Here is a 14,334-nt window from a genome sequence, read left to right on the forward strand (position 1 = left end):
CCAGAGGCAGAAGATTAGAATGAAGACTTTAAATTGAGGTCCTTGGGATGAGCGGATCTCTGAGTCCTGTCAAGAATTTTTTTAAAAAGTGGGACTGGGCTGGGTTCATATTCAAGAATTATGACTCAACATCTTTTGGCATTGGTTTCTAGTTATGGAATCTCTGGAAATTGAATCAAAAGGCAGCCAAGCCAGGTCTTAAAGGAGGTGTATGTCATTCATCCACTGGAATGCCAGAGCTCTGCAGCTCTCAGGGGAGCCCTCCCCCAGGCCTGGTCATGGAGGGCATATGTTGAAGAGCAGAGGTTGAAGTAGGAAGAAGCAGGGACAGGTGGATTAACTGGCCAAGGAACTCACTGTGTTGTCAAGGAAGTGAGTCCTCAATGTTCCTAGTGTCATCTGCAACAGACAAGTGAACACTATACATCATTTCCCCTCCTCTTTTCCCTAAATGGGAATTTTATTGTTGTGAGCCTCTCTTCTCCATGCCTATCAGGGATGGTTTGAGTAAATTTAACTGTAGATTGCAGGATCATAAGAAACCACCTACAGATCTGATTGAAAAATACATGTGCCTCAAATTCCTGAACAAGTGATTTAGGGTGTTACTAGTGTCAGGTTAGGTGAAGGAATTATGAATGGGAAAAGGTGGGGTATGTGCTGGGAAGCCCAGCATGGAATGTGTTGGATCCAGGTTGCTTTTGTTAGCCCATTGTCCCTTCCCTTCTGGTAATAGCATTTCCTGTTCTTGTAGTAGGCTGCTTCTGCTCCATAACCTTTTGCACAAGGTATTAATGGATCTGCTGATCAGAGGATCCCATATGAAACTGTCTGGCCAATCATAGGACAACTCCCTGACCACAGTGCTGATTTGGAAAAGCTACATAACCCAAACCAGGCCAATCAGAATCTTTCCCCTGGATTGTTCTACTTAGAACCAGCATGGAAATTCCTTGCCTCCTTGCAAGAATGTGAATCTAAAGCTGTCATCAGCCATAGTTTCTGTCTGCTCAAAAACTGATCAGCTGGAAAGAATGAAGAGAAGAAAAAAAATAAGGGGTGAAAACAGGTGGAAAAGAGAGAATCCTGGAACGTGAACGCCTCTTCAAGTCCAGTGCCCAGGGAGCAGTACAAATTGAAAGTCTGCGTATTTATGTCTACATATTTATGTTATTAAATCAAGCTAACAAACTGCTAAGCAAATTATGTTCTACTCTCCTACTTTCACAAACATACCTTCAGAATGACCTGCAAATCCAGGTTTGCAGTTAGAATTATTAGGCTGTTTGGAGTTCCTTTCCAGAACATGGCAGTATGGGGAGGGTCAGAACCTACCCGCCGGCCTGCAGGCTGCCTCCTTCTCTTCTCACCCCAGCCCATCCTGCACCGAAAGTGTACGTGTGTATATGTGTGTGACAGCTATAGCATGCATATGCCAGGTCCACCTGCACACCTCAACTCCCACAAACTGACCCCTTGGCTGCCCCTCAATAGTACAAACCAGGAGAATGGGCCTAAGCATGTCCTGAAAGTGGGCTTGGGATAATTTGTTTGGAGAATTCCAAATCTTAAGTGCCTGTATGGTGGTCTAGAATTGGGGGTACAGGCTCCATGTGGGCACATTCAAATGACCCCACAGACTCTTTTCCCAGGGGAGGGGCACAATCAGAGATGTGGGTGGGACTCAGGGTAGGGTGCATGCAAGCCTTAACCAATCTGAGGGTATGACTGCTTATTTGTATCCCTCCCAAATTCATATGTTGAAACCTTAACCCGCAATGGGATGGCATTAGGAGGTGGTGTCTTTGGGAGGTAATGAAGTTGTGATGAGGTCCTGAGAGGGAAGCCCCTATAATGGGATTAGTGTCCTTATAAGAAGGACTCTCTCTTGTAGGGCTCACTCTCTCCACCCTGTGAGGCTACAACAAAAAGAGGGCCAACCCAGGAAGAAAGTCCTCCTCAGATACTGAATCTGCTGGCATCCTGGCCTCCAGAACTGTGAGAAATAAATGTCTGCTGTTTAAGCTCCCCAGTCCATGGCTTCTTGTTATAGCAGCCTGAACTAAAACAAGGTATGGGCTTTGTTTCAGAGTCTAGGATCCCTGTAGCTGTTCCGGCTCTGGAAGCATGTCTTGGCTGTGTGAGCTGTTCTTCAAATCAAGCCTCTTTATAATTCTAACTAGTTGAATAGGTTTCTGCTAACTGCAACTGAAAGAATCCTTATTAATAAGCTTATAATGGCAAACAAGTGGTCTAGAGCCACTGCTTCCATTTCTTAAAGCACTTATTCTTACCATAACTTGCTAAATCAATCTTCTTTCTCCAGCACTCTAGTAAACTGTTCTCCTGAAAGTCATTAATCCAATGACCTTTTCTTCATCCCCAACTAGCTGGTCTACTCTACAGCACTTGAGCATATTAAATATCCCCTTCCTTTTGAAAACTTCTCTTCTACTCTGGGATAATAAATATGCTTGATTCTCCTCCTATTATTCAAACAACTCCTTTTAAATTGACTTCAGTCATCCTCTCAGTTATAGATGTTCTTCAAAGTCCGATATTCCTCTCTGACTGAAACTACTTCCAAAAGCCATTTATCAGAAATAATTATTTGAGTCACAATGACACTTTCTCATCTCAAAGAACCCATTCATTGTTATACTTCGAAGTGTCACCTCCTCGAGATTAATCTCAAACTTACATCTCCAACCTTGACTTTGGAACCAAGTCCCATTGACATGTCCTCACTCACCAGACATATTTGGAATTTCAGGTTCAATAAGACATCTAAAACTGAAATTATCTTTTTCTGCATCTGGGTCTCTCCCATTTTTGTTGTTTTTTGTCAGTCTTTTCAGTGATTCATCCTTCAGGTCTCCAGGTTTCACACTAGTATTCTCTTTTACTCCATTCTTTTTTTCTTGCCATGAAGTCTTATTCTTTCTTTGCAAAAGTTTCCTATTCCTCCTTTGTTTTTTGTTCCCCTTGCAGCAACCTCTATCTGACCTGCTTCCAGTTCCTGCTCTGCTCTAGTTTACCTTCATTCTTTTAGCAGAATAATCCTGCAAAAGTAACATTTTTTGCATGGAATTATTTTTCTGCATAAAAACCTTCAATGGATCTCTGTAGCATGAGGAAAAATCCAAACTCCTTCATCTGGCATGCAATACCCTGCAAAATTAAGGCTCAACTTCAGTCTCCAGTATTTTCTTTCTCTCTGCTTTAAAATAAACTCTACATCTCATCAGGGCCCATTTTGCCATGGTTCCCTGAACACAGATTCGTCACTCTTGTATCCCTGCCTTCATCTCTTATTCTCCACTTCCCCATTTGAAAGGCTATCACCTCTCTTTACCTGTCCAAATCTTTGCTGATGAAACTCAAGTCCCAGTTCCTCTGTAAAACCCTTCTTCCACTCCAGCTCACAATGCTTTCTTTCTTGCAATTCTGGATGCCTTCTGTCTGCACTATTTGCTTTCCCTCATTACTTTATTGTCTTGAACTATTGCATAAATTTTTCCATGCCAGAGTTGTCTTTTAAACCAGATTTTAATTGGTGAAAACAGAATCTGTGTCTCACAATTTGGTTTTTCTCATTCTCTCCATTGCCAGTCACGCCATGCTATGCACAATGCGTGTTTAAATTTCTTTTTTATTTTGCTACTTCTTTACTTTAAAATCAGTAGCTGTGGCTTATATGAAGTCTCCTGTCGTATGGTATCTAAAATTGTGGATGCTAAAGAAGTTGGTCAAAAAATTGCTAAACTCATAAAAGTTCCACTCTCTACTTGCCCATTATACTAATAAATGTCCCCTCTTCCTCCCACCAGTGTCTTTGTTTTCCAGAAACTGTAGATTATTTTCCTTTTTTATAGGAAATATCAAACTCTGATAAAAGTTCTCTTGTTTACAAACCTTTCTTACCTTCCCTACTCTGAATGTAATCTCAGATTCTAGCAGATCTGTGTTTTTGAAGTTCAAGGAGAAAAGAATCAGCAGACACAAATGTACATAACAAAAGACATAATAGTATCCTTCTTTTTATTGAAAAGGAATCATTTCTATTCTAGCGCAAACAATGTACATTTTACATCATAAAGCGAGATATAATTTACATATTACATTTCTTATGAGATCTTTATACCCTAAATGTCATTCCCTTTTTTTATTAGGTCATCTCTTCTGGTTTAATTTAACCTGCCAAGTACCTTATAAATCGTCATCTTGTTTGGGGAGGTATTGGGGACACAGACAGTTTGTATGTATTCATCTGTGTCTGGGTATAATGACATAATGATGGTGACTACTGGGGGTATGCCTTGAAGCTTGTGGCCCTGAGGCCCTCTGCTAACAACCAGCTTAAGAGCTAAAAGGCGGTTCCTCCAAATCACATATCAAACTTGTATTTTTTAAAAATATAATAAATGAGCAAAACTGAGTGCTTGTACTATGTATGTGCATACGTCTTGATCAAGTGCTTAGATAACAGAAGCTTGTAGTACTGGTTCACCAGCAATGAATGTACCTATGTGTGACCAGCACTGGTTACTCTTCGCTATTCCCAGACATCACTTGCCCAAGGCATTGGATAAAACCACCTAATTTCACCTACCATCCAGGTTCTTGGGTTTAGGCTTTTCTGCTCACCATTGGAAATGAATGTTGGATAAAGTTTCAAATGACTTTATTTCACATGACTCTCTGTCTCTTTACTCCCTCTCCTAAGACTTCCCCTTTTTTAGCAAAGCCTTTTCATGTATGGTTTCTGTTCCCTGCCTATAACCCAAATCCTTTTTTAGCCATTCTCCCCAAACTCCAAACCTACAAAGTTCACCAATTTGTTGGATTGCACTCACTTCACAAACCAAATAATGTTTAAGTCTGTTAGGATGTACTATTCCTTTGAAACTTGATAATCCGCAGCAACTAATGGGACAAAAGAATGTGTCGAGGAACTGTCTAGGAACCAAGTAATGTGTGTTGTTCAGCCAGCCTACATGAACCATTCAGTAAGAAAGATTTTAATAGTGGGTTAAAAGAAGAGGGAATCAGTTGGTGAAAGTAAAATCGTAAGATGGACTTTCTTCTCACTATTGAAAGAAGTACAGAATCAATATTTGAAACACATTTTCAGATTGGTGGCTGTTAGACTGAAAATATATTACCATTAGCTCAATCTGATATGCCAAGGCAAATACACATATGTGCTAAAAGTGCATCTTAAAACAAAAATTCCTTGCCTGTTACTCACAGTACAAAATTGGCATATTTGGCCAAAATCAATCTAAAGCTTTTTAATCACTGATAACTAAAATTATTAGAACCAACCTGGTCAGGATGAGAATATAAGTTAAACTTATATCTGCTCTGTGTATCTTAAGTTATTCTTCAGTCAAATGATGTGATTATTGAGAGATATGAAAATATAAACCTATTTCTCATTTGCAAATACAAGGTGGTAAGTACATATAGCAAGGTAGCATTTCCTTACTAGAAAACAAGGCTTCTAGGTACCGTATCATTCCATTAACATTGTATACTTTTATAGTCCCTTTTCTCTCAAGGCTACAAAGTGCTGGACATCCAGAGAATACAGGAAAAAATAAAGGAGCAAATGAATAGAGCCTCACAACACCCCTGTGAGGTAGGTAAGTATTATTAAACCCATTTTACAAAAAGGTAAACTGAGGCACCACATGGTAATGTGGTTTGGTCAAGTCCACCTGGCAAGTTACAAAAGCATGGCTGGGAACAAAGAGGAAGAAGGAAAGAAAGATCAGTCCTGGCTCCCAACTCTAGATGCTCAAATTTAATTCAAAACATTAAAAAATAAAAATAGCCTATGATTGCCTTTTAAATTTTTGGAATTTAGATAAACCTATATGTTTTCCACTTTAACAGGTGTCTTTTAGATTCTTGTTGAGTGGAGAAAGCAGATGACTAAATGTCTTTCCCTCCTCTCTCTAAGTTTAATTCCCATGATAGATCAGGATGTAATTCCCACGACAGATCAGCATTCCCCAGAGCTCAGGCTCCAGACTCAAGGACATTTTTGTAGTCTCAAATAGTTTTTTAATTCATTGAAAGTCTTAATGTGAAAATAAAACCTGTTCTCAAAAAAGGTGCCCTATCAATTGCTCTGTGGCCTTAATGAGAATTTTGCATAGAAAAAAGAAAATAAGCAAGATCCATAATTAGCAAGTCTCATCATTATAGAGATAAGAACAGTGGTGATGGTATAAAATTTGCTTTTTGTAGTGTTTGAGGAACTGCAAACAGCTCGCAATATTTTATATATAAAATATATAAATATATACAGTATATATATGTGTGCGTCTGACTACTGTTAAGGCACCAAAGAGATGTAGGCCAACTTAGTCTTTGTTTTCCTAGAGAAATTTTTCTCTCTCTCAAGTGAAAAATATTTCTTCTGCCAAATAGCCTGTGACAAGAAATCTTTCAGTGACAACAAATCATTCAAAGACAACAAATATCTTTAACTTAAGATGTCTGGATGGGGGTGAGGGGTGGTGACGATGGTGATATTATAATTTATAGCTTAGAGCTTAAATCTAGAGCTTAGATCTGGAGCTTAAATCTAGAGCTTAAATATTAGAATTAGCCAGACACAGCCAACCACCTTGAATCAGATAGGCCAGTGACCAGATGTTGTACACAATTTTTTCTTTCCCACTAGCTGGTGGAAAAACCTTACCGTGACCAACAGAGATGAAGGCAATGAGAAAGGGAATCATATCTGGCACAGATTCTTCAGAAAAACTTTGGCTTTTCAAAAGTTCCTAGAGCTTCTACACAGAGAACTGGGAAGAGGACAGGGAAAGACACCGAGTTTCGAACAGGTCAGTGAGGAGCTATAGGCAATCATTCTAAATATATATATGGCTTCTTGGCTGCTGCAGAGTTTTTTAAAACATAATTATGGGGGTGGGTGGGCTGAACCTAACTGAAGAAGCTCAGAGTATATTAAGCAAAGCATGAATAGAAGGAAAAACAAAATAAACACACACAGAAACAAGTGGTGGTGGTATCCCAAAGGGAGGAGGAACACTTGTTAACTAATTTTCATTTTGCTCCTCTCCTGCTTTTCTCTGCCATGGTCCCAATATTTTAGTTCTGTTTTTCATTTGTTTGTTTGTTTTTACTCTTTTTTTTTCCCCAGCAGATGAAGAAATGATAGAGCAGGATAGGTGTCTTATGGTTTTTGATTTCTTCTTAGGCCTGTTTAATTATTTATTTTCCTCAGTTGACTGTTGGCACCTGGTTCCTCTGTAAACTATATTCCTTGGCCTTCAGTCTCAGGTTGGCAATGCTGTTGGCCATGTTGATACCCTGTGCAGGGCTATTGTTGGCACATGTGGCAGAGTAAGTAGCCATGGCACTGTAGGGACAAAGGAGAGAGCAGGGAGAATAACAGGCATTAGTTTCACAAAGCTGCAAGTCTGTGCCCCAGATGCATGAATTCTCAGGATGGGGGCAGGTGGGGGCGGGTGGGTTTGGACTGGATGACCTCTAGGGTCCCTTCCAGCCCCCGCTTTCCATTAGTCTAAGGACCTTGGAAAAGAATGGCCGTGTTTTGAAGGGCAGGGGGAAATGGTGGAGAGTGAAACAAGGGGAGGGAGAGGTATTTGCTGTGCTGGATGCAGTGAGTAATGATTTATTTCTGGGGTGAGAGAAGAAAGTTGCTGAAGTTGAATAGCAGGTGTTTCACCAGCTGACTAATTAAAACCGCATTTAATCTCTCTTCCTGACTACATCGCCAGCCTCTGCGAGCAGCGAGGAAGAGAAGCAGGCATCTGAAAATTAAAGGGAATTTTGCTTCTTCATTCTAGGTAGCTGACCTTAATTCTACCACATTTTAGATAATCAATAAATACCATAGTAAATAATTTGCTTGGAGAACCAGTTAAACAACCTAAGGTAACTTCTCTGCCTTTCTTGATTAGTGCTCTACAGCACCAAGCATTGCTGAATCAAGAGGTTCCTATCCCGACTGGCCTTGATATCAAAACCTCTCCTCAAAAGTACTTGAGTAGCACACACTGCCTTTTGGGTTAGTTATTTTGGAAATGTTTAAATCTCCTAGATAAACTACCAAAGGCTCCAGTTTCAGCATTCCTACCTCAGAGGTAACTGTTTCTCACTGTATTTATTGCCGAGAAAACCTGAAGTTGTTTTTCATTGTCAGAGACTGTAATTAAGACCTCGGGACACTGCTGGACACAAATTTATCATCGGCGGGTTTCTATTAATTGCATCCATGCATCTCTTTTGAAGAGAAAAGAAATGGTCTCATAGACTTAGATGCAAATTATCCTTTATTTTATATGAAACAGTTAAAAGGGGACTCATTTAATTAAATGAAAATGTTTCTAGTTGTTTCCAAGATTAGCAAAATCCCTTTCAACTGAGGGCTGGAATGAGATAGACTTATAAATGGAATGACATGTGCTTTTTGGTTGCCTGCATTCCAATGGAATTCTGTCAGGCACACAGGAGTTTGTGGTTCTGGGGATCAAGTGACAAGATCAGAAAGAGAGAGGACTAAAGCTACTCTACAAATAGAATATATCATTGATCCTTATTTGGGACAGCACATAGTCAAGACTCATAATAGCCTGTTTCAGCTCAGTTACTAGCAATTGCTCTAGGAAAAGTAATTTAGAGAAATATAATTAGGCCCAGATCACTTGATCTTTCCATAAATATGCATCTTTAATTTATAATCCATAGCACTAGTGTGTGTGTGTGTGTGTGTGTGTGTGTGTGTATTATGGCAGAAGAAGAAAGATTCAAAGATTTACAAAAGAATCCTACTTTCTTCTGTTTTTATATTTGCCTGCTTTACTCTTATCATCTCTGGGTAGATGATCTTAACCCTTTAGACAAGACTAGGTTCTCCTAAAGCACCTAAATTCAATTTTAATTAATAATTTGTTTTAGTATCTATCCTTGTCCTCAATTATAACTCCATAGATCAGACACCACATCTGCCTTGTTTACAACTGTATACTCAAATGTGGCTGACACCATATCTAGCACAGATTTGGTGTTCAATAAGGTATTCAATAAATAGACATATAACTGAGAAATATCCTGATATAATATGATTAAACTGATTCCTGTTCAATGTCATTAATCTCTGTCATTCTTCTGTGAGTAGTGATTTCTTTAAAAATCTTACCAACATGCTTTTATTCTTAGAAACTAGTCCTTACTGTTAATTTTGTGTCTTAATAGAAAGAACAAAATCAGGAGGACATGACAAAAGCAGGGGCTGATGATTGCATATTCTTGGATCCATCAAAAAATATTTTTTCACAGTAAAAAATGAACAAATATTAGTACAATTATGACTTATAGAAAAGACTATCACTTCTACCACTGTCTATCAAAGGACAGGGGCACAGTTAAGGTAGGTTTAAATTAGGAGTGAGATAAATGACCATAACAACCCATTAAAATAGGGCAAAGGTTTTGTTTTTGGTTTTAGAATGCATGCACCAAGAAATGTCATTTATTTTCAAAACCCATATACATATTATCATTTGGTTCCTATGTGAATTACATGCTTGCATTCAAAACTCTACCAGAAATATATTCAAATCTGTTAAACCTATACTCAGGAAATTTCTGGGATATATCAAGAACCCAAAGGTCTAAGTAGCTAAGAAAAGAGACAATTGGATTTGGGAAATGTACCTAAATCATGGATTATTATGAAACCAACTAAATCAGCCTTTCTCAGTGAGATTTCTTTGAGAAAATTGAGCCCTAAGAATGGTACGTGGTTAGTACTATTTTAAACACATAAGAAAGAGCCTGGAATTGTGAGTTATCTGTATTATTTATGAAGTACTAAGAATAAAATTGGATAGCTTCGGAAAACAGAAAGCTAAGACTTCATGAGAGAGCATAAAGAACAAAATTCTCTGATGGTAATAAATTATAGACTGTCGTGGATTATGGAGTGTTGTACTTTTACATACTTAGCCTGATTTTCTGAGGGATGTGTTCTCTATCTTTGAGATTCTGGACAAGCAAAGTCCTATTTCATAGAAATTCACATTTTCTTTGATAACCAAAGATACATTCCGTTTTCCTAGCAGACAAGGGAATTGGAATCTTGAGGGATTATTTCAGTTTACTGAAGATATTCCAGAAATATCTACTATAGTAGTGATTGTCATTTTGTTTATTATATAACCATTTTTGCTGTAGTTACTTCATAGTCCATCAACTTCATCCTCTGATATTCTAGTCTGAGGACTTAATATGGTAACACACTTCCTGGAAATATTGACTTTCTTCCTCTAACACAGGCCAGACAGTAATATCTCAAATAAGATGAATGTTGATCCACTTTCTAACTCAAAAACAAATTAACAGGAATTAGAATTATATATTGCACAGGAGATTGTATAGTCACCAGGGCATTTTTCACATAAATGGTAGTCTGCATTTCCGCAATAGAGATCAGTGCCTTTGTCTGATTCTACGGTGGTGCTGCAAAGCACACCATTGTATTAGTGAGTCTGTGACAATGCCTTATAGGTATCCCTCAAGTTAGTGAGGTGTGAGGATAAAAAAAGCAGTTGATATTAATGAATGAATTTTAGAATTCCCTAGGAGCTTGATAAGTGATAATATTTTTCACTTGATAAATGTTTAGGAAAGTTATAAACATCCAAAAATTGATCTAACTTATTACAGCATACCATATCCCTAAGAAGTAGGATAAAAGGACAGAGGTCATCTTAACTCACAGCCTCTTAACAAATGCTTAAAATACATACTACTGCAAATAGGAATTCCAATGATATTTTGTATACCTATTAAAGAATTACAAGTTTTTTCTCCCTCCAGTAGTTTAACATGAGTCTAATTTCTCAATTTAAGCTAAAAGTGACATTTAGGCAAGCAGAGAGCAGTCCTTTGACATACCAGTGACAAGCAAGACTTGTTACAGGTCAGAAAAGGCAGAATTAATGAGCGGGTACTCTGAGGGTAGCTTAGTCATGCTTTAAAAATGGCATTAGAAGAAAGATGGAGAGAATCTGCTTCCTAAAATGACAACAGATGCAAAAGAGCCTTGAGTGGCTGCCAATCTGAAAGACTATTCATGACCACCTGTTTCCCACGTCATGGAAACTTCTAAAGATCTGCTTCAGGAAAAAAAAGAGAACCCTGAAATGTTTTCTCACAAGGCATAAACTGATGAGGGTAGTTAGCTGTTCTCAACCAATTTACAGGGCCTTTCAGACCATATAAAATGACCACTCCTTAATCTTTAATCCATATGGGATTAAGCTTCCTGGGACAAAAAAGTGAGCTTGAAAGTAGGTGATCTGTATAGATTAAGCACATGACAACAACCGAGAGCCTGCTGAACAACAACCAGAGGTCCTGCCTGTTGGTCTTGCCTTCTGAGTAAGAACCATTTATTTTTGTAAGCAGGGTACAGACATGAACTGAGTCCTGGGATTGAGTTTATGGGGTTTGACTAAAGCACCATTTCTATTTAGTTTTTAATAAAGCTCTTTGTGCCTGTGACCAAGAAACTACATTGCTGAATAAAGCACACTGAGAAATTAGAGATGAAAAAGAAATGCTTGTATCCCATCTGTTGATTCAGCAAGTCTGCACTGGGACTTGCATAGAGCTGACACATTTAAGTCAGCCTGAAATTTTTCCATCTCCTTATTTGGAGATCCCTAGCAGATGCAGCTCAGCCATAGACAGCAGAATGCTAACTGCCAGCAGGGTTAGAGTATTGTTTTCACAGGGGACAAATCATTTTTGATCATTTCAACTTATCCTGAATAACTGTTGTGAGGGGAAAAAAAGTGTGTTAAAATGATTGCCAAACACCAAGAAAGTACAGAAAATACTATTCATGGTATGATTTTAAAGCCAGGAAACTTATAGACATCTGCCCCTCTGCTTTCTAAACACCCAGAGTGTAAATCCCACAAATCACAAGACAATTGAGGATAGTTTGGGAAAAAATAATACCTGACTCAATTTTCAACTCTTAACTTTGTTTTCTATTTGGCCCTTTTGGACAAATGATGACAAGCTGTTTAAAATTTCACCCCAAAGACAAATCTGTCAGCCTAAGAAGTCTGGGAGTCTTCCTGAGATCCTAGGATTTCACCAGCTCGGGATATTTTGAAAGGCTGTAGAGTTCACGGGTTTTGCGATTGTGATGCATAGAGGTTGGAGGCCTCTTTTGGTTTGTTTTATTGTCAGTGCAAGAACAATGATGGTACACTTGCTTCATTTAAGAAAAGTCAAAACCAGATTTCCTAGGAAAATTTACTTTTAATGACCGATCCCATAAATTCTTTCAGAAGTCATCTTTTGCAATTGAAATAATCATTTCTAACTTCTGTTCTTGATTTTTTTACATGTGTATTTAGCTCCTAAAGTGGACACACATGGACCATGTTTCTCTAGTAAGCTTTCAGTTTGTGCTACATTTTCCATGATTCTTCTGCTTTTTAACTTTACTTTCTAGAAATGTTTTTATATATAAAGCCTCTTGCATCTTCCTATTGTCATAAGAATTTTTGTATTTCTTTTTTGAAATGCACATTGTTTACCTAGTGTTCTAAACACCCCTGTGAGATATGCAATAGGGAAACTATTGCTAGCTCAATTTTAGATACAAGGCTATGTAACAAATCAATGATCGGACTAGTCTGAGGATTAACGGGATCCAGGACAAGAACATAGTTCTTCCAATCCCTGCCCCCCTACCGTACAGTCATCTAACGCCTCACTCTTGGAAGTGTGCACCGAGTGTCAACAGCACCGGCATCACCTGGGAGCAAGTCAGAGATGCAGAGTCCCAGCCCTGCCTTCTTCTTAGCCTGCAGGGTAACACGATCCTGGTGATCCATGTGCCCAGCAAGCTTTGGAGAGCCGTGCTCACTATCACACTACTCTTGATTTTATGGACACATTTTCTTGCAGCTCTGGTTTCCAACAGTATTCCCCACTTGACGACCTCACTGCCTACCTTTCTAGGACTGTAACCCCCACTTTCTCAAACACCCTGAATTCCCACTTAAACCCTACCCCCACAGCAGCCACCCTCTCCCCCTCTGACAAGTTACCTTTTCAGTGTCTTCCGTTAGAATCCGTTATGAAGTCCCTCGTGTAAACAACATCTTGGGAGGGACGAGGATCTATTTTTGAAAGTGTGAAAGGGAGAAATGAGCCAAATGCGTTCAGCAGATGTCAGGCAGCACCATGACCGCAATCAAATGAGGGGAGGAGGAGGAGGATGGGGGAGGGGAACTGTGGACAAGGATAGTTGGCCTCTCTTTCCCTTGTCCCTAGTTTTCTTTTAAGCCCAGCCCTCCCTCTGTAAGTGGCACTTCAGACCAATACTATAGAGCCAGGCCATTCACTTTCCACCTTTTATAGGAAAAGATGTCTCTGGGGAAAGATTTCTTGGCTACTTCATCTCACATACCAGTCAAAAGTCCAGGACTGGGTTGATCACAGCTACCCAAGAGGCAAAGCACTACAAGATTAGTGAGTCTTAATAATTCTGGTGCTTGTGTGTGCTGATATTATCACAATTTGCCTAAGAAAAACAGTTCTGAGCTAAGCAGGGGGTGTAAATGCCAAAAATGAGCTTCCTTCAACCAGCCATGGGTAGATAAAAAGACACCTGCTGAGACAGATGTCTATGTTGGGGAATGCTTTCTGGTGACTCAGTTGCCTGCCTGACATCATCATCTCTAATGTGCTCAAGAGAGTGAACAAGGTTATGATGTGCTATAATTAGAGTGAACCATATGTCCCTGTTTGCCAGGGATGATCCCAGTTTATACCTGTTGTCATAGTGTAATTATTAATAGCGCTCTCCTTTCACTTTCAAAAATGTCCCACTTTGGACAATAAATTATGCAGCCACCACTCTGGATATAAAAGATACCCAGAAAAACATATGTTGGCTATTTCCCAACCCATAATTCTAACCATATGCAAATAACTGCTTTTGCGCCTTGGTTTCCTCCTTTCTTCTTCCCAGGGAAAGTTCTGGAAGTCAGAAAACTGTCCTCTCTGATAAAACTTTCTGCTCACTGTTCCTGGGATGCATGACCAAGCTATATCAGTCATGCTAACAGGATGCCACACATCCCAGAATGTGGTCCTCAACTGCAGACATGCTTCATTGATTGGAGATAGACCTTGAATCAAAAAGGGATATTTTGATAGTTTTCCAGTCTAATACTTTTTCTACTTTCAATATAGTGCAAGGTTTAATTTGAATTAAAATATGGTCATGTGGCCTAATAT

The 14,334-nt window shown here is 39.0% G+C and overlaps 1 protein-coding gene across 2 annotated transcripts in view; it reads right to left on the reverse strand.

The window, feature by feature from the left end:
- Positions 1-4,008: 4,008 nt before the first annotated feature.
- Positions 4,009-14,334, reverse strand: part of PRRX1 (paired related homeobox 1) — a 68,662-nt gene continuing 58,336 nt past the window's right edge. The window contains exons 4-5 of one of the 2 annotated variants that reach the window (XM_008575253.1): positions 13,140-13,211; positions 4,009-7,399 (exon numbers count right to left, since the gene is read on the reverse strand). In XM_008575253.1, the coding sequence (XP_008573475.1) occupies positions 13,157-13,211 (55 nt within the window). In that variant the 3' untranslated portion in view covers positions 4,009-7,399; positions 13,140-13,156. The remainder of the gene's footprint in view (positions 7,400-13,139; positions 13,212-14,334) is intronic. The other variant, XM_008575252.1, reaches the window with a different exon arrangement.

Source organism: Galeopterus variegatus, unplaced genomic scaffold (genome assembly GCF_000696425.1).
Source record: "Galeopterus variegatus unplaced genomic scaffold, G_variegatus-3.0.2 Scaffold1161, whole genome shotgun sequence".
Lineage (NCBI taxonomy): Eukaryota > Metazoa > Chordata > Mammalia > Dermoptera > Cynocephalidae > Galeopterus > Galeopterus variegatus.